The 27272-nt window shown below is 36.5% G+C and overlaps 1 protein-coding gene across 1 annotated transcript in view; it reads right to left on the bottom strand.

Annotated features, from left to right (window-relative positions):
* Positions 1 to 6489: 6489 nt before the first annotated feature.
* The window catches only part of LOC132285374 (uncharacterized), a 42870-nt gene continuing 22087 nt past the window's right edge, over positions 6490 to 27272 (bottom strand). Inside the window, exon 9 of the mRNA XM_059787554.1 lies at positions 6490 to 8129. Within this exon, the coding sequence (XP_059643537.1) occupies positions 6967 to 8129 (1163 nt within the window). The 3' untranslated portion in view covers positions 6490 to 6966. The remainder of the gene's footprint in view (positions 8130 to 27272) is intronic.

Below are 27272 nucleotides of genomic sequence, written 5' to 3'. Positions count from 1 at the left end.
TCATTATCCTACTAACGAAAAATCCAGATTGTTATTTTCTTTGGTATTTTTTTTTTTTTCCTTCTTAGTTGATACTCACACACCCATGCCTCCACTGAGGCTTGAACTCTTATCCTCCCTTTCTCTATCGCTAGGCTACTGACTTGTTGGTTATTTTTTTTATTTAGCATGAGTTCTTGATCTGACACTATATATATATATATTCGGACAATTCATATTCTCAAATGCAGCTTTGTGCTAAAATTACTGATTGCAATGAGAGACTCTTTTTTTCTCCCTGGAATGTAAATGGATTTTTAGTATTTTCAGATTGTTTCTTCCTCTCCTTTTTGCTTTTGTTATTTCGATGGAAACCCAAAGGCACAACTTGTCATTGATAATTATGAACTTATGTGGAACTATTATCATATTTCAGTTTTCTTGAAAATTCGAAGTGACCAAGGGAAAATTTTGAATCTTATTACAATTATGTTAAATTTAAATTCTATAATATTATTGGTCATTTACTTTTTCTTGCCTTCCGATTTCTCCCAATCAAGCAGGGGCCAAATCCATTTTGGTAAGAGGACAACATGGCTCTATGAAGCCTACTTACCCAAAACAAACAAAAAGGAAAAAGAAGAAAGAAACGTTTGTGAAGCCAGAAGCAGCAAACAACGCTAAACTATTATTATTATTATTATTATTATTATACTAATGTTTGTCTACAAACGATAGGGTCTCAGCTTGGAACAATTGAAACAGGAATAGACATAGTATTAAATACAATTAATACTAAGTTTATTACTGTTAAGCCTTCTCCTCCAGAAGCTTCCTTATCCAAAGCATTGGTCCAACCTGCAATTGAAGTTAAAGGCTTCAATCTTACACATCCTAAGAAGAATGAAGAATTTCTTACTCTTCTTACTCAGAAAATTCAAGGACTTAAAATTCAGACTTTATCCCATGATGAATCTGATATAGGTTCTGATTCTGATGTGTTACCTCATATTGAGGCTTTTCAAACTGATTTCACTCAGCTACCTGAGTTGAACAGAATTGTCTATGATAAGAATATCCACTCCAATACAGCACCTGCTCCGAGTAGATATTATTATCCCAGACCTACACCTCAAGATATCTTGTATGAAGAAGATTATTTTCATATCCAGAAATCTTTTCATGGTAAGACCATTTATGAATGGAACATTGATGGCAAATCTGATTATCAGATATATGAGGTTATTCATCAAATGTTGATGTATAGCCAAGTCTGTAAATTAAACCACAACACTGACCCAACCATTGCTAAGTTTGTCGTTGCTGGTTTTACAGGAATCCTTAAAGGATGGTGGGATAATGTTCTCACTGACGATCAGAAAGCTAAAATCTTTTCTGCTACCAAGATAGTTAAAGATGAAGCTACTCAACAACCAGGACCTGCTCCAGATGCGGTTTACACCCTCATCACCACTATTATCCAACATTTTGTTGGCCCAGAAGGCGCTAATAGTGAACGGAGTCGTGAACTTCTACAGAACTTAAGATGTCCATCTTTAACCCATTTTCGGTGGTATAAAGATGTATTCTTGGCAAAGGTTCTCCAACTCAATGATGCAAATCATGAGCACTGGAAAGCAAAATTTGTGGATGGTTTACCAACCTTCTTTGCTGAAAGAATCAGGAAAAAACTTAGAGATATGAATAATGGTATCTCTATCCCTTACAGAAACTATACCTATGGTGGATTAGTCAATATTGTAATCCAGGAAGGTCTAGCTCTCTGTAATGATCTGAAGTTACAATCCCAGTTAAAAGCACAAAGATTAACTGGTCGAAAGGAAGTAGGTGAATTTTGTGATCAATTTGCCTACCAAACTCCCTTATCTTATCCTAAACCTAGAAAAAGAAATAAGGTTGAAAAGCCTTATAAAAGGAAGTATTCCAAGAGAAAGAATTATTCAAAGGAAAAGGATAATTCTCGACAGTATACTAAGCCTAAAAAAAATATATTCCTAAAGCAAAAGGTAAAGGAAAACCCAAAGCTGAGGCTAAATGTTTCAAATGTGGACACATGGGCCACTATGCAAACAAGTGCAGAATTAAGGAGAAACTTAGTAGTCTTCACATCGAAGATGAACTAAGACTTCAATTAAGTAAATTGTTACTTAATACTAGTTCTTCTGAATCAGAATCATCAGCTGATTATGGGGATGTTGTTATGGAATTACAGTCTTCTTCTTCCTCTGAAGCAGAAGTTGGACATCCAAAATGCTCCTGTAATCCCTCACATGATGATTATTATAAGGCAATTGTTGAAATGAATGGGTTAAGCTTAAACGTTTTGACCTTGACTCAACAATCCTTATTGAATCTTATAGATCATATCCAGGATCCTCAAATCAAGATGAAAGTCTTTGAAATAGGTTCTGCTCTGGCACGACCTAATGAGGATACTGATAATCCAGATTTTCTGAGAGCAGAAAATCATTACAGCATGAAAGAAGTTCTAAGCAGATTAGAACATCAAGGACAAAATTCTCGTCCTGCTAATCTCCCTGATCTTAGAATGGAGATTAATCTTTTAAGAGAAGAAATTCGCCAGTTAAAGTCTCGTCAACAAAAGATGGAACTGGAAATTACTCTTTTAAAAGCAACATCTGTAGCTGAAACTTCATCATCCCAGATTGAAGTCCCTCAATCCGAAAGTACTAATTATCTTCAACTCTTGAATCAAGTTACTTACCAAAAATGGTATATATCTATCAATTTGGTAATTAATCAAGAGTACACCATCACTAATGCGATTGCCTTAGTTGATAGTGGTGCAGATATGAACTGTATACAGGAAGGATTGGTTCCTACTCAATATTTTGCGAAAACCACTCAAGGTCTTACCAGCGCAAGTGGAGGTAAGATGCAAATTAAGTATAAACTTAATCATGTTTTCATTTGTAAAGAAGGTATTTGTTTACCATCTACTTTCTTACTCATCAAAAATATGGCACAACAAGTTATTTTGGGCACCCCCTTTTTAGCTTTGATCATGCCAATTGAGAAAATTGATTCTCATGGAATATGTTCTAATTTACATGGCCAGTCAATTACTTTCCAGTTTTTGACCCCACCAGTAAATAAGCATATCAATGCTCTTAAAGATAATATTATCTTTAAGGAAAAGCAACTGAATTATTTGCAAAAGGAGGTATCCTCCTTAGCAATTAATCAAAGATTGTTACAACCCACTGAGCAACAGAAAATTGAGTCAATACGACAAAACTTTCTAAAGGAAATCTGTAGTGAGATTCCTAATGCTTTTTGGGCCAGAAAGAAGCATATTGTTTCTTTACCCTATGAAAAAGGATTTACCGATCTCATGATTCCTTCTAAAGCTAGTCCCAGCCACATGAAGGCTGACTACTTGGAATTATGCAAAACTGAAATCAGCTCTTTAATGGCAAAGAAGCTTGTCACTGACAGCCACTCCCCATGGAGTTGCAGAGCTTTTTATGTCAATAAAAATGCTGAAAAAGAAAGAGGAATTCCTCGATTGGTTATTGATTATCGACCACTCAATCTTGCTTTGAGTTGGATCCGATATCCAATTCCCAACATCAAAGATCTTTTAGATAGATTACAATATGCTGTAATATTTTTTAAATTTGATCTTAAGTCTGGATATTACCAGGTACAGATTGCCGAAGAAGACAGGTACAAAACAGCCTTTTGTGTACCTTTTGGACAGTATGAATGGACAGTGATGCCATTTGGATTAAAAAATGCCCCTTCAGAATTTCAACATATTTTGAATGACATATTTAATCCTTATACTGAATTTTCTATTGTTTATATTGATGATATTCTTATATTTTAAAAATCAATAGATCAACATTATAAACACTTGAAAATTTTCAAAGATGTTATTTACCGAAGTGGTTTAGTAGTTTCTGCTCCTAAACTAAAATTGTTTTTAACCCATGTCAGATTTCTTGGTCATGAAATTTGTGATGGAAAAATTAGATCTATTGATCACAGTATTGAGTTTGCTTCTAAATTTCCAGATGAAATAAAGGATAAAACTCAACTCCAGAGATTTCTTGATAGTTTGAATTATATTTGAAATCACTACAGAGATCTTGCACAGGATACCGCAATTTTGTACACCAGGTTAAGGAAATCTCCTTCCCCATGGACTTTGGAACACACCAAGGCAGTCCAGAAGATTAAACTCAGAGCCAAACAAATTCCTTGCTTAGCTCTAGCCAATTCTTCATGGTTCAAAATTGTGGAAACCGATGCATCCAATATTGGATATGGTGGTATTCTTAAACAGAAGAATCCAAATACAGGAACAGAAGAGCTTGTTCGCTTCACTTCAGGAACTTGGAAAAATGCACAACTAAATTGGAGGTAAGATGCAAATTAAGTATAAACCTAATCATGTTTTCATTTGTAGACAAACATTAGTATAATTGTTTTGCCTGTAAACATGAGAAATGTCTTTTTTAGTAGCATTACAGGACTGATCAATTATTTTAGGTTGGCTATAAGCCTTGGTTTCCACTTTTACACCACTGTCAGGGTCAATTCTTTTCAGAATTAAATGTTCAGTGGGAGGATGGATAGAGTGATAAACCTTATCTTCAGATGTAGTCCATGGTTTGAAAAAATCATCCAATATGTTTATATTAACAAGAGAATGATTTGTCATATAAAACTAAGAAACAAAAGGTTTAACCATTTTGCTTTCTTGTAGAAAGTCATAAAATTGATTTTTTAAAAAGCTGTAATTGGTTTTGGTCAAAAGCTTTAAAATACCAATTTTTGAATTCTTTATATTGATCCCGTTGAAATTCAGTATTAATAGCAATTCTATTTGGGACAAAATCCATTAAAACTAATATTCATGAGGATCATTTATATCTGTAGGATCGTCAAATTGATCCTTCACAGATTCATTTCCGATTCCCATTTCTGATGGAGTTGGGCTGAATTCAATTCCAAATTGGCGACGAGACATACCTATTGGTGCTTTCTCGTAGACTCCTCTTGGAATTTGATTCGGAGATTGCTGTATTCCTTTCAGCTTGAGGTGATTGGAACCAACTACTTTAGGGAGATTTTCCTTTCTGTAATCCGACGAGATCGAATGGCAAAAAGGAGGACAAGAAACATAATAAGGAAGATGACTTCCTTTAGATGATGTAGATCTGGGTAGATCTAATGATTTTCTGAAATTCAGAAAAACATCACCATCCTGGTCCTGAATAACACAGTCCAAGCTATGATTAGCAATTGGCTTTGCCGGAACTGCATTAGAAATTGTCCAATGTTCAGGAAATGTTATTTCACTCCAAGGAATCATCCTTTTTATGGCAACATTTGATGTGAACATATTGGTGTCCCATAACACTGTTACTCCTTCAGAGTCTTTGCGTATGGCATTTGGACACATAGTATCAAGTACTTTGTAATGGATGTGATAAATAACACTTATCACTTCCGATCCAGGTAAATAATCATACCCATAGGTCTGAACACGAAGACTAACTGCCTCATGGATGTTTTTATCTGTTAAAGATAAATTCAGACTAGGATAGACATTAAAATAAACCGGTCCATGACATAGGCTGGTTTCCAATGCACCCATTAAAGAAGGGTGAAATTTTAGACATCGAACATCTCGAATGGTTGCTTGAATACAAGCATCCATACCTAGCAAGGTTAAAGGTTTAAAAGCAATTTGAATTAAACCTATATGGATGTACTTATATTTGTGCATGTGCCTCTGAAGGTCACGGGAAGACAACAATTTAATTATTGTGTCTTGAGTGCTTAATTGCATAGTCTGTTCCATGGTCTTGACAGTCCATAGATCAGCGAGATTAAGCATTCCGATTTTGTAAATGCTCTTAGCATTTACTGGAGGGATGGTCCATTTATTCAATCTATTTTGAACATTGGTCCATTCCACTAATTCAGTATTTTTTATCAATTCTGAATCCTGATTTTCTTGTACTCCTGAAGAGGAGGAAGATGGTTTTAACATGTCTGTTAAATATTGTTAATGCTTTGAGGTCTGCATAGTATAAATATTATAATATTATATAATGAACAGTAAGTTACTATTCTGTCGTCGTTCTGCTTAAGAGAGATTCTATTACTCGTCTGTCAACGATTTACTGGAAACAATACCCTGTGCAGCAATTTAATGCAAAAAGCGGGTTAAACATTCCAACGCGACTTTTGGACGACCCATAATTGAATCTGGTTTAAACATAAGTTAGACAGAAAAGTAGTCTTATTGGTCATTACATAATTACGATAATAATCATGTTACCAGTACCTAATAAGCATTAACAATAAAGAGTTAAGCCATCATGGCTCTGATACCAAAACGGCGAGGGATCAATTGTAAACAATATAATATAATAACAATAATATAACAATAATTGACAAAGATTATATGAAATAACAGACTTACGGAAAACTTTCTTCTTTATTAAACTCCCAAACTAGTACAGAGAGACATATTACAAGAAGAAGAAAGGAAAATTGAAAGATACATTGAAGGGAAACTTTGCCCTCTATTTATACATAAAATGGACTTGAAATTAACATTTTGAAGTCCGCATAGTGCATGGGATCGTGTGCTTGAATAATGCGCAGTCGGTCGGCCCACCACTAAGTGCTGTCTCCTTATCTGATGAAAGTAGGCATCTGATTAAGGAAATACTGTAGAATCAAAGACTTGGGGGAAAAGTGCTTTGTCTTCTTCTGTCGGCAGGATAAGAGGAATCTTTACTTTTTGGGTGGATTCATCTTTTCCATTAAGTGGCCAGTGAGGGAGTCCCAATAATCAGCTACTGTGGGTTCATCTTCAGAAATAAGATCTTCATTGGGATCTTGTGCATAACCAGCTAGACAGGAAAACTGATTACCTTCTTGACTAGTCTGACTAGAGACTGACACCATGGATGCATCATCTCATACTGTAGGTGTGGAAGAATCAAAAGTTTGAACCAATTTGTTCTTCATAAAATCCATGCATTTAACCATTAAATTTGCTTCGGTAATTAATGGTTGTTGCTTTCTGATCATATCTTTAACAAGTTCAAATGGGTTAAAGATTTCTGGTTCTGGAATAGTTAATTTTGGAACATTATCCATGTATTCCATCGTTTTCTTTCTGATAAGATGGAGGAGGGCTTGAATAGGGTCTTGAGTCATGCCTGACCACCATCTGTAATAAAAGATCCTCTGAAGGACTGGTAACTTGTCAGTGGTATAACCACATTGAAAATCCCATTTCCAAATCCAAGGGATTCCAAATTCAGTAAAGAACAATATGGTGGATTTCCCTATAGGAATATTATCATTTCCTCTTAATTGAGGATGAAATTGTTGCCATGGCAAGTATAGCTGCTGAATTGATTCTGGCAAAATATCCAGATCAGGGCCAAATATAGCCCACCAGGATATAACCCAGTTTGGGAAATCAGCCTTAACTGATTGAGGGCATATCTTGAGGAACCAAGAATGCTTATGCTTCGGATTTTCATAAAAGAATGAATATGTCCATGCTGAGATATAATCCCAGTAATTGTAACTATGACCATAGGATATTTTCCTTGGCAAATTAGGATTTAATCCCCAGTCACTAGGCCTTATAAGCCTCTTAAAGATAGCTTTACTATAAGTAAGAGGACTATCTTTGGAATTCGAAAATTGCTTCGTGTGGTTGATTTCCACAGAGGAAGTTTCAGTAAGAATGGCTTCATAGATATATCTATGGCGACCATCCGGTGCAGCATATTGTTGTGTTTGGAAATATCTGGATTTAACTTCCCAAGGATCTGGCATCCATTGCTCATCTTGAGAATCCAGTACCAATTCTGTCTGAATATACCTTTGATTAGGTATCCATGGAGTTTCTTGTTCAAGAACCTCTTTCATGGTTGGTTTCTGTTGTTTCTGTTGTGAACTGTTGTTGCCTTTAGGAGGTGTGCTGAGCAGATCTGCAACATGATCCAAATATGAAAATTGATAATCATTTAGTGGTATAACCACTTTGGCCTTAGCCTTGTTTTTGCCACGAGCCTTTGGAGTATTACCCCGGCCCTGCCCATGAGGGGGCTGATTCATGAACCCTGCAAAAATTCCCGAGTTAGAAAATCAGGTAAAGAATTAGAACTACCTTTAATATATTCAATAGAAAAATCAAAAGCAGATAAATCAGCTTCCCAACCAGCAAATATCTGTTTGGAAACTAAATTCTTTACATCTTTTTCCAGTACTTGTTTAGCAGCACTACAATCAATGCATAACAAGAATTTCTGATTGATTAAATCATCTTGGAATTTATAAATGCATTTAACCAAAGAAAGAATTTCTTTTTTGATGGTTGAATAATTTAGTTGTGCATTTTTCTAAGTTCCTGAAGTGAAGCGAACAAGCTCTTCTGTATTATTTTCGGTAATTAAGTATGAATATAAATGTATACTTGGGGCATACCCAAGCCCTAAACGTCATAGCCTTCATAGGCCAAAACAAGCCCGATGGGCACACGATAAAACATAGCCAGAAAGATCCCGTTTGGCATTGCTATAAAAATAAAAGAAACGTTTGGTGTTATATTATAATAAGTACTTTTATAATTAAATTATTTTTAAACAAGTTTAGTAACAATATTTTTTGAAACACTTGCCTGGCTAATTTTACAATAAATATCCGTTAATCTTATATTATCATATTTGATAATAACTGTTGGGTTTATTTCCTTCTATATGGAGAAAAGCCCAAGTGGGTTTTATTAAAAGCCCAAAGCCCAGCCTTTAGGAAAAAGAAAATCCCAAGGAAGTTAGTATAAAAAGAGAGAGAGAGGTTAGCCGCAAGAAAAAGAACAAAGAGAAGAAAAACGAAGGTTTTTCCATTTTGCCCAGGTTTGATCAAACGTCCGATCCTGCTTCGTCCGTGGTCCGATCAACCTGAAATTTGGAGGAGAGGTTCATGACTAAGTGACACATAATATGAACGGTGGAGATCAGATTTTGAGCTCGGGAACAGTGATTCTTGCCCGTAAACAGTAACCGGGTTTTGGTAGAAAAACGCAGGTTTTTCTATTCTGCCCAGATTTCATCAAACGTCCGATTCCGCTTCATCCGTGGTCTGATCGAGCTGAAATTTGGAGGAGAGGTTCACGACTCAATGAGTTAAAATCTGAATGGTGAAGATCGGATTTTGAGCTCGGGAACAGTGATTCGTGCCCGTGAATAGTAACCGGGTTTTTGTATTTTTCTCTCCAATTCTCTTTGTTTTTTTGCCAAGATTGTTGTTATCTTGTTGAGATGTTTTGTAGCCTCTAATTGCGATTAGAGAAGACTTTGTGTACCCATTATTTGGTTGATAGTGGAGATTTTAACTGGACTAGGTCCCGTGGTTTTTCTTCCTCACACTGGGGAAGTTTTCCACATAAAAAATTGTTTGTGTTCGTGTGGCTTGGTGTGATTGATTTGTTCTCTATTATTTTCAGCACATATAAAAATAGCGATATACTATATTTGCTTGCATATAGGGAGAAGAATTATTCCGCTGTGTTTGTTTATTGTCATCTCTCCCAACAAAGTGGTATCAGAGCTCTAGGTTGACAGATTGCCAAGTTGGCAGTTTGAGTTATGGAAGCAAATACGAGTAGAATGATTAATTTAAATGGTTCAAATTATCACATATGGAAAGGAAAAATGGAGGATCTTCTTTATGTGAAAGATTATTACCTACCGGTGTTTAGTGCTAAAAAATCAGAAAACAAATCTGATGTGGAATGGACTTTGTTACATCGACAGGTGTGTGGGTATATCAGGCAGTGGGTAGATGATAATGTTTTGAACCATATTAGTGGAGAGACACATGCACGTTCTCTATGGAGTAAGCTTGAACAACTATATGCTAGACAGACTGGAAATAATAAATTGTTTCTGATTAAGCAGATGATGGCTTTGAGATACCGGGACGGGACTCCTTTATTTGATCACCTGAATACATTCCAAGGAATTATTAATCAGCTGGCTGAAATGGGTATTAAGTTTGATGATGAGATACAAGGGTTATGGTTGCTTGGTTCATTACCGGACTCGTGGGAGACGCTCAGAACTTCATTGTCTAACTCCGCTCCAGAAGGTGTAATCACAATGGATATGGCCAAAAGTTGTTTGCTAAATGAAGAGATGAGAAGAAAAACACAGGAATCCTCTTCACAGTTAGAGATCTTGGTTATAGAAAAGAGGGGGAGAAGTAAGAGCAGAGGTCCGAAGAACAGAGATAACAACAGAAGCAAGTTCAACAAGTTTGCAAATGTTGAGTGTTATCATTGCGGGAAAAAAGGACACATCAAGAAATATTGCAGGCAATTGAAGAAAGAAAACAAGAATGAGAAAGGGAAGGGAACGAAGAATGGAGATGACAAAGATGGTGATGACATAGTTGCTACCACCACTCTTGCAGACTTCTTCATTGTTTATGATGATGAGATGATAAATGTTGCATACCATGAGACTAGTTGGGTGATTGACAATGATGCCTTCATTCATGCTACATCTTGGAAGGATTTCTTTACATCTTATAAATCTGGTGATTTTGGAACAGTAAAGATGGGCAACGATGGCTTGGTTAAAGTCATTGGAATTGGGGATGTGTATCTGAAGACGAATAATGGCACGAAGTTAGTTCTCAGAGATGTGAAGCATGTTCCTGACATTCGTTTGAATTTGATTTCTGCAGGTAAACTTGACGATGAAGGGTATTGCAGCACTTTCAGTGATGGCCAGTGGAAGCTCACTAAGGGTGCTATGGTTGTGGCTCGAGGTATGAAGCATTCTGCACTGTACGTTCTGTAAACAAAGATCTCCAACGACATTGTTAATGCGATGGAGGATACTGATACAATAGAATTGTGGCACAAGAGACTGGCTCACATGAGTGAGAAATGATTAGCTCTACTAGGGAAGAAAAGTCTACTATGTGGACTGAAAAGTACACTTCTGAAAAGGTATACTTATTGTTTGTCAGGGAAGCAGATCAGAGTCTCCTTCAAGAATTCCCCTCATTCGAGAAAGTCAGAGATACTGGATTTGGTACATTCAGATATGTGTGGCCCTATGAAGACGAGAACACTTGGTGGGTCTAGATACTTTGTGACCTTCATAGATGACTATTCAAGGAAGTTGTGGGTATATACCTTGAATTCAAAAGACCAAGTGTTAGCAGTGTTCAAGCAATTCCAAGCCCTAGTTGAGAGACAGACTGGGAAGAAACTGAGATGTATTCGTACTGATAACGGCGGAGAGTATTCTGGTCTTTTTGATGAGTATTGTAGACAGCAGGGTATCCGGCATCAAAAGACAACTCCTAAAACTCCTCAGTTGAATGGCGTAGCAGAAAGGATAAACAGGACACTGGTTGAAAGAGTGAGATGTTTGCTTTCACAAGCCCAATTGCCAAAACTTTTTGGGGGGAGGCATTGAGCACAGTTGTTCATGTGTTGAATCTTACACCCTGTGTTCCTCTACAGTTTGATGTGCCAGACTGAGTTTGGACAGGTAAGGATGTATCCTATAATCATTTGCGGGTTTTTGGGTGCAAAGTATTTGTGCATATTCCAAAAGATGAAAGGTCCAAACTTGATGTGAAAACGAGACAGTGTATATTCCTTCGCTATGGCCAAGATGAGTTTGGGTACAAGTTTTATGATCCAGTTGAGAAGAAAATTATGAGAAGCAGAGATGTCGTGTTTGTACAAGATCAGACGATTAAGGATATTGAGAAAGCAGGGAAATCTATGTCTCAACAACGTGATATCTTGACTGATATGGATCCAGCTCCTCTGAAGAATCTGCCATCTCAGGTTGAGAATGACAGTCAAGATGACCACCAGTGTACAGGTGATGTGGATGTTCCCTTACAGGTTCAGGGAGATGTTGAGATTGATGAACAGTTGACAACGCCAGAGATTCCACCAGTGATTCCATCCAGGAAGTCTGGCAGAGACCGACGTCCTTCCACTCGGTATTCAGCAGAGCAGTATATGTTATTGACTGAAGGGGGAAAGCCCCAGTGTTTTGCAGAAGCCATAGAAGATGAACAAAAGATTGAGTAGGTTGAGGCCATGCAAGATGAGATGCAGTCATTGCATGATAACCACACCTTTGAGTCAGTGAAGCTACCTAAAGGAAAAAGAGCTTTGGAAAATAAGTGGATTTATAGGAAGAAGCAAAATGAGTTATCTTCACGGCCACGATACAAAGCTAGATTGGTTGTCAAAGGGTTTGATTAGAGAAAAGATATTGACTTTGATGAGATCTTCTCTCCAGTCGTAAAGATGTCATCGATCCGTATAGCATTCGGCCTAGCAGCTAGTCTTGACTTGGAAGTTGAGCAGATGGATGTGAAAACTGCCTTTCTTCATGGTGATTTGGAGGAAGAGATTTATATGAAGCAGCCAGAGGGTTTCAAAGTGAAAGGGAAAGAGGATTATGTGTGCAAGCTGAAGAAAAGCCTATATGGTTTGAAACAAGCACCAAGACAGTGGTATAAGAAGTTTAAGTCTGTTATGGGGGAGCAAGGCTATAAGAAGACAACTTCTGATCACTGTGTATTTGTTAAAAAATTCTCTGATGATGATTTTATTATTATACTGCTTTATGTGGATGACATGTTGATTGTTGGCATGAATGCTTCAAGGATTGACCAGTTGAGGAAGCAATTGAGTAAGTCATTTGCTATGAAGGATTTGGGGCCAGCAAAGAAAATTCTTGGCATAAGAATCAGTCGTGATAGGAGTGCCAAGAAGTTATATTTGTCACAAGAGGAGTACATTGAAAAAGTGCTTCAGAGGTTCAATATGGACAACACTAAAGTGGTTATCTCTCCTCTTGCTACCCACTTCAGATTGAGTACAAAGTAATGTCCTTCTACAGATAAGGAAAAGGAAGACATGGAAAGAGTTCCTTACGCCTTAGCAATAGGAAGTTTGATGTATGTAATGATTTGCATAAGACCAGATATAGCCCATGCAGTTGGTGTAGTTAGCCGATTCTTGTCAAATCCGGGAAGAGAGCATTGGAATGCAGTGAAGTGGATCATGAGATATCTTCGAGGCACTTCCAGTTTGAGACTTGGTTTGGGAAACGGACAACCATTGTTAGTTGGCTACACAGATGCAGATATGGCAGGGGATGTGGATACTCGTAGGTCTACTTCGGATTATTTGATCACTTTTGCAGGTGGGGTTGTAAGTTGGCAATTAAGACTTCAGAAGTGTATTGCTCTTTCTACGACAGAGGTAGAGTTTATTACAGCAACGGAAGCGACTAAAGAGTTCCTATGGGCAAAGAAGTTCTTGAGAGAACTTGGTTTCAAGCAGCAGAGGTATGTGTTGTTTTGTGATAGCCAAAGTGCTATTCATCTTGCTAAGAATTCCAGTTTCCATGCAAGATCTAAGCACATTGATGTACGATACCATTGGATCAGAGATGCGTTGAACAATAAGTTACTTGAACTTAAGAAGGTTCACACTGATGATAATGGCTTTGATATGTTGACAAAGACATTACCAAGAAAGAAGCTTGAAGTTTGTTGTTTGATTGCCGGGATGGCGATTCCCTCCACATAGTCGAAAAGGGGGAGATTTGTTGGGTTTATTTCCTTCTATATGGAGGAAAGCCCAAGTGGGTTTTATTAAAAGCCCAAAGCCCAGCCTTTAGGGAAAAGAAAACCCTAAGGAAGTTAGTATAAAAAGAGAAAGAGGTTAGCAGCAAGAAAAAGAACAAAGAGAAGAAAAACGTAGGTTTTTCATTCTGCCCAGGTTTGATCAAACGTCCGATCCTGCTTCGTCCGTGGTCCGATCAAGCTAAAATTTGGAGGAGAGGTTCACGACTCAGTGACGCACAATCTGAACGGTGGAGATCAGATTTTGAGCTCGGGAACAGTGATTCGTGCCCGTGAACAGTAACCGGGTTTTGGTAGAAAAACGCAGGTTTTTCTATTCTGCCCAGATTTCATTAAACGTCCGATCCCGCTTCGTCCGTGGTCTGATCGAGCTGAAATTTGGAGGAGAGGTTCACGACTCAATGAGTTAAAATCTGAACAGTAAGATCGAATTTTGAGCCCAGGAACAGTGATTCGTGCCCGTGAACAGTAACCGGGTTTTTGTATTTTTCTCTCCAATTCTCTTTATTTTTTGCCAAAATTGTTGCTATCTTAATGAGATGTTTTGTATCCTTTAATTGCGATTAGAGAAGACTTTGTGTACCCATTATTTGGTTGATAGTGGAGATTTTAACTGGACTAGGTCCCGTGATTTTTCTTCCTCACATTGGGGAAGTTTTTCACGTAAAAAATTGTTTGTGTTCTTGTGACTTGGTGTGATTGATTTATTCTCTATTATTTTCAGCACATATAAAAGTAGAGATATACTATATTTGCTTGCATATAGGGAGAAGAATTATTCCGTTGTGTTTGTTTATTGTCATCTCTCTCAACAATAACTTCATAAAAGAATGGCTGAGATTGTCTTTATAAAAAATAATAATAAAAAAAGATAATTTTGTCTATGAAAAAATAATTACCTAAAATATACAACCACTCTACTCATAAGGTAGTTTAAAATTTTCCAAATTCTGGGGCTTCATTCAGAAGCTTTACTAAGTTAAAATTAGTACTCATTAAAAGCACTTTTAATAATTACCAAACACACCTAAGCGTAATTTTTAAAAATAAAAGCACTTTTAGACGGTTGAAAAACAATCCCAAATGAGTTCAAAGATCGCAAGGATCCAAGAGAAAGCCCAAGTTCATTTGAAACAAAACAGACCAAACTCTAAGCCCATGGCTCAATCAGAAGGAAACATAGAGGGCACTATCTAAACCCCGAGAATCAAGAAAATGAAAAGATGGATCGTTAAAGGGTGCAAAGAAAAGAAAAAAAGTTAGAAGTTCAAAAAGGTAAATGATATTAACCAAAATGGACTCTGGGCTCTTGAAACATTGCTTAGCGTGCATGACATGCTATTTAATAACAAAAACTCTTATTAACTTTCAAAAAAAAAAAAAAAACACTCTTTAAAATAAGAAATTTGTTTTTTAAAAAAAACTCTTTAAAATAAGAAAATTTTAAAATAAAAAGAGAGCGTTCATGCCCCCAAAAATTGTGGACTCTCTCTTCCCTTTTCCGTAACTAACTTCATTTACTTCTTCACACCAATGTTTAGTAGAGTATAATGTAGGAGTACCAAGTTGAGAAAAGTGGGGCCTATGTAGTTAACGGATGGGTTGAGCTTTAAGATAGCCAAAGCCGGATAACGGCAAGATTCTGAAATAAGAAAAATTTGTTAGGATAAGTTAACCTTGCAACCAAATGGGGGAACTAGTGTAAGAACAATATCATCATCCCATCGGATTCACTTTTGAAAATAGAGAAAGAAGAGTAGAGTGAGAAATAAAAGTGGGGCCTACGTACCATGTTCACACATAATATTAATTCTGCAATACAGATGGAGTCCAAGCTTAAGCAGGAAAAAAAAGTTGTACAATAAAAGATGTTGCCATTGTTTATTTAATTTTCTGTTGACAACATTTGTTTGTTTGAATCTTCCATGATTGCCATTTTCTGTAAGAATATGGGATCAAAAGCCTTTTATTTCCTCTCTCTCTCGCCAAGCTTCCATAAAGTTAAGTCCTTCCAAGAAGTGGAGGTTTTAATTTGGGGGGCGTTACAGACCAAAATGGCGAGGAGGGAGAGAGCAAAGATGATCCAAGTGGTGAGCTTAAGACACAGTGGAAAAGATATCGTGACAGCTATAGAGAAGGCTGCGATTCCGAATAAGACCCCCACATGTTCTAGCATTCGAGCTCCAATGGAAAACTTGGGGCGGGGGATGTACTTTGCGACGCGAAGTGTGGCTACAGAAACAACCATGGCGAGACGCATGAAGTGGAAGGCTATGGGGAGTCTGGTTTGGAGTGATTGAAGTGCAATTTCTGATGCAGATTGAAAGCAAAATGCTATTACCATTAACTGCAAGTGATTCAATTGATTGGGGTGGGCATGATCATGATCCAGGGCTAATTGAAGTACTGGTTTCCGTACTGCTGGTTCACCCTCTATCTGCGCATCCTGGGAGGCTTCAAGATCGGTGCTAGCTGAAGAGAGTGGTACCGGAGGCGGCGAGTTTGGTGTTTCTGGCTTTGTTGGTGGTGGGGAAGATATACAGTTCTCTGCCATTTTGTACGTTTTAGTTAGTGAATAAAACTGCTATGGTTTTTGCTTTTTTATATATATACATTGCTTGCCATGGGGCCATGACTCTTATGAAATTTCTTGGCACGACGGACTTGCAAATTTGTGTCTGATTCAAAACCCAAAAGTTGGAGCCAGTATCCCATGGCTTTTCCATAGGTCATACAGGAGTTGATTACCTTTAATTATCCCACACTTTGCAAAGGATGATGGCTCCGTTGTTAATTTTTTAATAGCAACTACATTCTTCGTCAACTTTTAATTGATAAAATAACGAGCCTTTTCTTAAAGTGTAAAAACTTACTGTTATAATAAAAGAAGTAATAATATTTGAATTTATTTTTTTATTATTATTTTTTTTTCCCAGTAAGATACCTTAGAAGCTTATTTATAGAATCTCTAATGTCTGTATATCAAAGTGAGGGAAATCTACACCAGATTTTTGAATCAGATTTTAACTAAATTTATAAGTGAATATTAGTTAATTAAAAATAATATAAAAACAAAATTCCATAATTACATGAGATCCACAATCCATTTAAGGTTGGATAGACCAGGTGGTTGACTAAGGTGTGAAGACGGATGTTGTTGATTAATTGTATACCACTTTCCCAGGAAAGTATTACCAAGGATTAATTAATGCCTTCCTTGGTCCCCTCGTGCAATCCTACCATTGATTCACTTTGATCACCTGTCCTCTTCTTTCTACTTTTCCCTCTTCTATCTTTCCCGTTTCCGAATTAACCCGTCTTATCTTGTCCTCATTGGTCTTTCTCCGCTCTTTTGCCTCGCTTTTCCTAACCATCTCGTCCACGTCTGCCTTCAACTCTCTCTCTCTCTCTCTCTCTCTCTCTCTCTCTTCTGGAGTATTACATGAAACTTATGATTCTTATTGTGATATGTTTGACTCCTAAAAATTGTGGCCCTTTTCAGGCGAGTGGAAAGGAGTGAGTTGTGCATGTGTCTGGAACTGCTGTCGTTCTAAAGGAGAGTATCAAACAATATTTCAATGAAAAGTTGTTAGGATTAGGCGATTGAAAGGAAGTTTGGAATGACCACTTCCCGATGTTGTTTTTGCCTTGAAAAAGGACTTCGGTTGAATGCATGTTACAAGCACTTTCTCACGTTCTGGAACTGCCCAAATCGAAAGGCAGCAATTGAAAACTTCCACCTGAAATGTCTGGATCGTGCCACGTGTCCCATGTCTTCCTTAGTCTTCTCACACATGTAAGAACATGATGTCCCATGAATTGCAGTTTTGAAGAAGTGGTTTTGCTGGTTGAATGTTTGTTACAAGTATTTACCCACGTTCTAGAACTGCCCAAATGGAAAGACGACAGCTCCAGCAATAGTTACACCTTCCACTTGGCTTGTTTCTGAACTGCCAAGTGTCCCATGTCTTGGTGGTTTCTTTCTTGTGCGTAGAGTCATTTTCTTTATGAATTCTGAGTTATATATATATATATACATATATATATATACCATGCTATAGACATGGTCTCCCATTAAATTTGAATACGAACCCACGTTTTCAATTTGGTAGTTTGCTATAATTTACAAAAACTCCTAAAGTTTCTCTTAATGAACCTGGTCATATATTCTCATTTTCGTACATCCTCTTATAAACACTTCTTCAATGAAATAGTAGGTGCATGATATTTGGAGCAACGCTTATAAAGTAGGAAATATTTAAGGAGTGGGTGGTTTCCTTTTCATGTGCACGAATCCTTCTTCTCCTATAATTCCAAATTGTGTGTGTGTGTATATATATATATATATGTGCATTATATATATACCATATTATACACGTCCCCTACTAATTTGAATAGCAACCCATGTTTTATTTTAGGTAATTTTGCTATAATCTAGCAAAACTTCTTAAAATTCCTCAATGAATTTGTACATAAGTCCACTTTCGGCATTCTTTACATGCCATAACTGTTGCATGATATTCTTGGAATAACTCTGTAGATACTTGGTTCTCGTGGGTCCTGGAAGAGTCAAAGAAGTCTGGGAATATACCACTCAGCAATGTGAATAATGCAAAAGGGTAGAAAGAAGGGAAAGAAAATCAATCCAGAAAGAGAATTTGAGCAATGGTAGGGAAGAAGTTGCCGTCAGTTCTTACTCGCTTCTTTTGTCACTGCCTCCTTTTTATAGCCCTAGGTCATCCAGATGGTACATTGTTGGGCCTCCATCTTTAGAGCGGGTCAGAATCATGCCAATTTGGGTCATGATGCCCTAATCCCTATATTTTTGGATCAACTGCCAAGTGTACCTTTCCTGTTGAATAATCCAAGAATGACAGGCTGTAAAGGCAATTGTACTATTCCAGCTGTCTCTTACTCTTATCCTCAAACTGGGTCTTGCCTTAGTGGGCAAGACATTACTAATTTTCCATCCTCCATTCCAAAATCCCTTCTATATCCCACTGTCACTCGAAGAGCCCTACCATAACTCTTCGTTACTTGGATCAAGGTTCAAAGCCCATCAATCGATGGTTTACGGCTACATTGGTTCGAGGTTCAGGATATGTCGATCGTCAATAAGGTCAGATTGAGGTTCAAGGCCCATCGATTGACAAACTGTGAAGAGGTTAGATTGAGGTTCAAGGCCCGTCGATAGACAAACTGTGAAGAGGTCGGATCGAGGTTCAAGGCCCATCGATCTACAAATTGTGATGGGGTCGGATCGAGGTTCGAGGCCCGTCGATCAACAAATTGTGATGATGTCGGATCGAGATTCAAGGCCCGTCGATCGACAAATTGTGATGAGGTCAGATCGAGGTTCAAGGCCCGTCGATCGACAAATTGTGATGGGGTCGGATCAAAGGCCCGTCAATCGAAAAATTGTGATGGGGTCGGATCGAGATTCAAGGCCCGTCGATCGACAAATTGTGATGGAGTCGGATCGAGATTCAAGGCCCGTCGATCGATTAATTGTGATGGGGTTGGATCGAGGTTCAATGCCTGTCAATTGACAAATTGTGATAGGGTCAGATCGAGGTTCAAGGCCCGTCGATCGACAAATTGTGAAGGCCAGATCGAGGTTCAAGGCCCATCGATTGACTGAAAAGAGATTGGCTCGTGGTTCAAGGCCAGGGGTCTATCGACAGAATGTTGGGTCAAAGTTTGAGGCCCAACAGTCAACTACTGCTCGCCTTGCTGAGGTGGATCTTGTCAAGGTGTTGACTATTTGACTTGACCTTTGATGACGTGGCTGAACCATATCCACAAACTCCTACAAACTATGAAATATTATAGGAGTGGGGAGTTTCCATTCTTGATGACTAGGTCAAATGTACATATAGCTTTCCAGATGTTTGCCATGTGGCAGTAATAGACCACATATGTTTTTATGGTGGGCTCTCATCTCACCAGATTTCCCTTACCCTTGACCTAGTCTTTAGTGCCACGTGATAGATCTGAGTGGTACCATACTGCATGCTATGTGGAACCACTTGTAGGGTAACATTCCTCTTTTAGTTGCTGGAACTAATTTGGAGTGGCAAGTTCTAAGGGAACTTGCCACATGTCAACTTTCCATTTATCCAAAATAATGGGATAAACATTTGCCCCCCAAATTCCATGTATCGTGGAGTACTCGATCACAAGGTGTGAAATTTTATATTTTGAGCGAGACTTTGGCATGTGACAAAAACTTTCCATAGTGGCTGCTATTGTAACATCTATTATTCTTCACAACTCAGATTGCACTTTGGAAAATAAAACTAACTAGTAATAGGAAATGCATGTAAAACAAGCAAGATTTTAAGAAAAAGTCTAAGTATAAGTCAATATAAGCTTGGGCCATGTAAGTTGGCTCATTTTCTATACCTTTAAACTAGACATCATACTTAGAAATTTTCAGCAAACTAGCCAAAGAAAACTTCGGCCTTTAACTATTTGAAGTGGTTTGAAGTTTAAGTATAGATTCCAACTGAACTAGCAAAAGTACCTCTTGCAATAATATTTAGCCTTTCCGTACTTTTGTTTTATTCAATATGACCATTCTAGGTACTTAGATAAATTTCAAAAAACATGGTCAGTGAATTAGCCATTGGAAAGTAAACATCTTTCACAGTACCTTATTCAACCATCCAACTTTCACTTTCATTTAGGTTGGAAAGTTCACACTGCCCGTTCATTCGGCCGATTCCTACATTTCCTTCTCACGTACTTCATAGATGGAAGAGAAGTACTTTTAAAGGTATGTCCTTTCAATGAGAATTGGATGAAGAATACCATTTAAGCCCATTAATCGAGATGCAACCCTTCCAAGTATTCGTTTAATAAGGAAAATTCCTTCCCAATTTGGAATCCATTTTTTCATATTTTTGACATTTTATTCCAATTGAGAATTGAACATTCCACACTAAGTCTCCTTTGACCTTCTTGTTGTATGCCTTCATGACATTCTTCATTTGAATAGTAACATGATTTAAGGCACTAAGACATACCTTGTCAAGATCCTCTAATTCCACTAGTGTGACCTAGTTGTATTCGGCTAAACTTAGGTTGTTCTTTTCCTCTTGAGTTTTCTTAGTCTTATTTTTTGAGACATCTTCCACTTGAATGTCATTGCTTATTCTAGCTGGAAAAGGTTCAGATTTTGCAGGTCTAGGACTTCTAGATGAGGACTTGTATCCACCACGTCCCCTTCTATTAAAGTAGGTTGATCCGGTTTTGGTTTGAAGCCTAATGGAAGAATCATCACCATATTGCAAGAGAACTCATATGGTAGACTTTCAAAGTGGATTTTCTTATTACTGGTGGAACTATGAGATATTTTCATCTATGCACCTTCTTTTGCTTAAAAATTCTCTTTTATCAGGGAACCTCCAATTTCTGAAACTAGATCAAACAAGTCATATGAATTTCCATCCCTTCCTCTTGCTGGACGTCCAGTTAGGTCTGAAGATTTTTTAACTTCCATTGACTTCTTAGTCCACCCATGATCCTTCTCCCATAGTTTCCTCCTTTTAACCCTTTTTCTTTGAAGTCTACGTTTTTTAGAACGGGTCAAGGCTGAATTTTCACGTATAGGAAACTTTGGATGGTCTACTTTCTTTCATCTTTCTGGTTGAGTGGTAGGAGGTTTGACCATCCTTGGACGAATCTGTTCATTTCGTTTTCTGATCCATACCTCTGAAGTCAATTTGGACCTGAAATAATTACGATTTTCATGATTCTTGCTGCGTCCTTTTCTAGAACTTCTGTACTTTCTATTGGGACGCAATAGGTCTTAAAAAGGTACTTCATTCCTTGCCAAGCTCTTTGGAAGGAATTCATGCTTTTATGTTATAGACCTCATTTGATGGGAAGTTTTTCTTTATATGTGTAATACCCCGATATTTTAAAAGATTTATTAATTGGGATTAATTACTTTTATTTTATTTTTTAAATGATTTATTTGCTTTAATTTGAATTAATTGCGTTTATTTCATTTTTTTGTATTGATTAGTTTTATTGAGTACTTAGATTAATTGCTTTATTTTATTTATATTTCGTGAATTATTGATATGATGATTGTTGTGTGTGTGCTTAATTATTGATTGAATTGTTGGCGTGTTGATTTTATTGGTATGGTGTGACTTGGTTGTAATTTATTGTTTTATTTATGTGTAATTAGTTTTTAGTTTTTTTATTTTTATTTTTTATTTAAGTGTTTATTTAATTATTTGGTTTATTTAAATTAATTGGATTTAGGCTTAAGGGAAGTTGAACCAAAAGATATGGTCTTAGGCTTGTATGAAGCCTTATTGGGTTAATTAATAAAGGCCCATGGTTATTTAATTATTTAAATGATCATTTTTGTATTAATTATATATATATATATATATATATATATATAAAATATATGTTTATAGATATATATTATTTAAAGAATGTTTTTTTTATTGAAGGGTCCTAGTTGGAATAGGATTTGGATTTTAATGTGTATAAATATACACATAAGACTTTAGGGTTAAAAGTTTACACGTTAGAAAAATAAAGGAGGCAGAGAGAGAGGACGAAGAAGGGCTGACAAGGAGAAGATCGGATCTGAGAAGGTGGACGTTTCGATTGGAAGAGATAATTAAAGCTTGAAGCGTCGATTTCGTTTTGAAACCTTCAGGCGAGTTCTTCTCTATCTTTCCTCTTAGAACCCATAAGGATTTCACCTTGAGTATCAAGGTTTAATTAAATTATTAATTTAAATCACAGTTAGAACGGATTATTTAAAAGCATTAAGTTAATTTATTTGATTAAATCATGTTTAGATAGGATTATTTAAAAGTAGGAATTATTAAAAAAAATTAGTTTGGATTATTGGATTTTATTTGTATATATAGGTGTTGTATATATATTTTAAAATCAATGTATAGGTGGAATTATGACCCAAGAGGATTAATTAGGGTTTTTATATTTTTCTGGAATTTTTCTGTATTTTTTTGAAATTTTGTGGTATTTTAGGAATTTATTTGGTTTACTTTTCTATATATTTTGTTGAAAATTGATCCACCATTAACCACTGCAGCGTCTATTATATATATATATATATATATATATATAATCAATTGGTGTCTAATCCAGTGTGATCGGGTGCATGATAAGTTGGTGTAACCACTAGTCTACGCCATATGATTTATTTAATATAGTTAGTTTGATCTGGTGTGGGTGCATACATGTGAGCTCAAGTGAGCTAATCTGGTGTGGGTGCATTTGTGTGAGCTCAAGTGAGCTAATCCAGTGTGGGCGCGCTCACAGTAGCATTTGAGCTCAGCCAATTATTTTGTCTGTTTGTGACATAAAATTAAAACGGTCATAACTTAGTCATCTTAAATCGAAATTGGGTCATTCTTGAGCTCAAATTCAAGGATTTTTCGTCCTCTTTCCTATGTTACTAATTTCGTTATCAGATTTCCATCCTACTAGGAGATATTTACGTTTTAGTAAGACAATGTCGAAAAACTATTTAAACCGATATGGAGTATTTAAGGGAAACTATTTCTGACATATTTAGTAGCATTAATTTGTGTAAATATAATAAATTAGTAATTTGTTATGGAAAGAAGTGTGTGTGTGTGTATATATATATATATAATTATTTATATATGTGTATATATAGTTTAGTTTGTTTATAAGTTGTATGGAAGGATGAATATATATATAAGGGAAACTATTTCTGACATATTTAGTAGCATTAATTTGTGTAAATATAATAAATTAGTAATTTGTTATGGAAAGAAGTGTGTGTGTGTGTATATATATATATAATTATTTATATATGTGTATATATAGTTTAGTTTGTTTATAAGTTGTATGGAAGGATGAATATATATATATATATATATATATATATATATCATTTAAGATGATTAATATTATCATTCTTATTTGGTATATGTTGATAGGTTGATTATTAAATTATGCGTATAATATTCATGAGATGGTTATGTATGATTTAGCGTTTTGTTAAGTTTAAAGTGATTCATGGTTAAAGTGTAGGCATGGATGAATTGCCAAATGATTAAAAATATTACCTAAATATTTGTATGAATATAATACTTATGGAGGCATGGTTAAATTGCCAAAGTATAAATAATTATACTTAAGGAGGCATGGTTGAGTTGCCAATATATAACTAAATATATTTATAAGGGCATGGTTGATTTGCCAAAGCATAATTAAATTGTTATGTGCTAGATGATTAAAATTCTATCTAGGGTTATTGTGTGTATCAGTTGGATTAGGATTGCATTAGAATAATCTAGTGTTTAAAGGTTAGTATATTCTTTTATTTATAGCAAAAAAAAAAAAAAAAAAAAAAAAAAAATGCTGCGAGAGACATGGATGATTTGTCAAAGCCTAGATATTGGCTGTGTGATTTAGTGAATAAAAATCATTATCGGGATTTGAAATTTAATATAATTTTCCTTTTATTATAATTGATTGTTTAAATGATTAAATAATTGTCTATAATGGATTTATGGTCAAGGGAGTTTCTTTTTAAAAGAAATATGAATTGTGGATTGGTCTAGGAATGATTGTTAATTTAATCATTGTTTAATAGTTTTGAATTTAGTGAACCTAGTAATAGATGTGACTAATGTAGTATATATAATTATATATATATGCATATCATGGTGTACTAAAGATAAAAACTTTATTAGAATTGGCTTTAATCAGAGATGATCTTTTTATTGGTTTTCAGAGGCCTGGTAGAGAGAGCTTGCTCATAGGGTTTAACCCACAATTTATTTTTCAGGTTATTAGAAGAAGTTCCAAGTCTTTGAGGATCCGCAACTGAAGGACTTATCCATTCTTTCAGTTTATTTAAAAGTAGGATATTATTATCATTTCATTTGATGTCAGTATTTAATAATGAACTTCTGGATAATAGATTTTGGTTAAGGGGTCCTTAAGTTACAGGATTCCCGAGTTGTAAATTTTGGAGAATTATTAATAAAACTTTTATTTAATAGATTCCCTTCAGCGAGTTATTTATTCTTTTTATTTCTTTTTGTACTGTGCTTGTTTGAAATACTTTAATTGCTTTGATATTTCCTTGATTTTGTGCGCGGATTTGATCAACCCGTGTTTTGAAATTAGGGGGTATTACAATATGCAAATTTGGCTTTCCTTATCTGAATAGGCATTCTCTAATCATCTAAATCCATCCAGTCCACATCAATATTGAATATCTCCTAAGTTCTTTTGGAAGGAATAGTTTTTCCTGGCTCATCAGAATAGAAGAGTCCTGCCATCTCATACCATGATTCTACAGAGGGAAGAGTCATTCTTTTGATTGTGATCAAGGTTTCCTCCATACCCGGTGAGACTTTTACTCTAGAGGCTAACTGTGCTAAATCATCAGCCTCCGTGTTTAAATGTCTTGGCCAATATTGGAGTTGGAAATCATCAAATTGGCAAGGTAATTCTAAGGCCAATAAATGGAAAGGACCTAGTTACTAATTGAGACACCTATATTCTTCATAAAGCTGGCTTTTCAATATTGATGGATTTAGATCATTTCCCTTCCTGACCCATACTTCTAAAAACAACCTTGGTCTGAAATAAATGTAACTTTTAAGTTTTTGTCATACCTTCCACTGGTGCTTCTATACTTTCCACTGGAACATGATGTCCCTTCATAAGAAACCATATTCCTTGCTATACTTCTAGGAAAGAATTCACATCTCTCCATTGCAGGTCTCCTTTAATAGGAATACCTCATTTCAGAATGGATATGGCTTTTCTTTTCTGGAATAATTACAATAATAGCCTTTTCCAACAGTTGGAAGACAACTCTATTCTGCACTTTCCTTTTCTGTCACGGTCGTCGTTGGAAAGTTTTTCTACTTGATTATCTTTCTAAAGGTCTTTTTAACCTCCTTCATAATGACCTTTGCATTTTGGATAGCAACCTTGCCGAATTAGGGCTATCTGGGCGTGCAGAAGTTGTTTTTCTAACTCTGCAACTATCCTTTCCATAGATATTGCTACCTCTGGAATTTCTAACTTTTCTTTGGCTTTTGGGTCCGCCGGACCTTTGCCTAGGGTATTTCGAAGCCAAGGCAATGACATTTGCTGAAACAAACTTGGGGAAATGATTTCCATCAACACCCATCACTTCTGATTTCTCTGGAAATTTCAACCTGCCAGCTCTATTACTTTTTGTACAATATTCCGGAAGATCACGCAATTATTAGTTAAATGTCTCCAAGAGTTATGGAATTTGTAAAACTCTTTCCCAACCATTTCGGAGGCCGTTGACATCTTGTGACCTGTTGTGAAAATTAATTGGTTATCAGCCACAACCAAATCAAAAATTTACTCAGCTTTGGAAATGTAAAAAGAATAGCTTTTGGAAGAGTCTATCCCTTCCAACTTGGAACTGGAAGCGGCCTGCAAGTTGGATGGAGCCGCTTTTGGTTTTGCCAAGGCCTCACAAGTATATGCCTTTTTAATGTTGAGCTTAGACATATTGACTTCAAGATCTCCTTTCACTTCATGGCAAACACTTTATAGTTAGGATCACGATAGTAAGTACCCTTGGAAGAGGTTTTTCGGTCATACTTTTCATGAAGCAGTTCTTTATACTTGGCCACTCTGCTGGCCAAGTCAAATAAGTCATGAAATTGTACTCATTCGAATTTCTTACAAAGTTCCAACTCTAAGCCGTTCACAGCCATTTTCACATTTTTTCTAGTATTTGGCCTTTCTGAATCTGGAAAGGAAACTGTCCACTAACTCTCCAGGTGGTTAGTGAAGTCTGGAAAGGTCTGTCATGGATACTTCAGGCTCAGCTCTATAAAACTGAGTATGGAACAGGTTGTCAAACTGCTGCCAACTTTGGATAGAGTTGGCTGGAAGGTTGGAATACTACCTAAAAGCATAGCCAGTCAGTGTATTTAGAAACAAGCGTACCTTCAGCTATGGATTGGCTGATGTTTTTCCACATTGGGCAGTGAAACGGCTGATATGTTCCAATGTGGACTGTTCGCCCTTTCTACTGAATGTTGTAAATTCTGGAATTATGAAATTCCCTGGATATTTAATTTCATCAATGAACTCTGGGTAGGGTTTTCTATAAGCTGGTCTTCCACCCCTTCCTGTTAAGCCAAACTCTTGTTGGAGGAATTTTGTAAATTGGCCCTTATCAAGTATCATGGGTTGTGGAAGATTATTATCTGGCCAACCTTGAGGTAGATTGCTACCCCTCACCTGCCATTGACAGTGGGTTAGCATCTAGAAGGTTGTTCCTCTAACTATTTCTTCCTTCTTGATCTAGAAATGGCTCCATTGGAAAAGGTTACCCCCCAACTGCCATATGAATAACTATGTGTGACCTTGGAGGTGTAGCTACTACTGGCTAAGTGTTCATAAGTGAAACATTCTGTTTTCCTTGAGGAATGTGGTGTGGAAACGGCTGGCCAGGCTGATCATGCCAAGTCTGTTATGGAAACACCATCGGTGGAGGGTTCAAAAACCTGCTGAGTGACTGGCATGGGCACTAA

This window comes from Cornus florida, unplaced genomic scaffold (assembly GCF_030987335.1).
Source record: "Cornus florida cultivar Cherokee Brave unplaced genomic scaffold, ASM3098733v1 CherokeeBrave_3.0.0_Hap2_Chr11, whole genome shotgun sequence".
Lineage (NCBI taxonomy): Eukaryota > Viridiplantae > Streptophyta > Magnoliopsida > Cornales > Cornaceae > Cornus > Cornus florida.
This window is presented reverse-complemented; position numbering and strand designations above follow the sequence as displayed.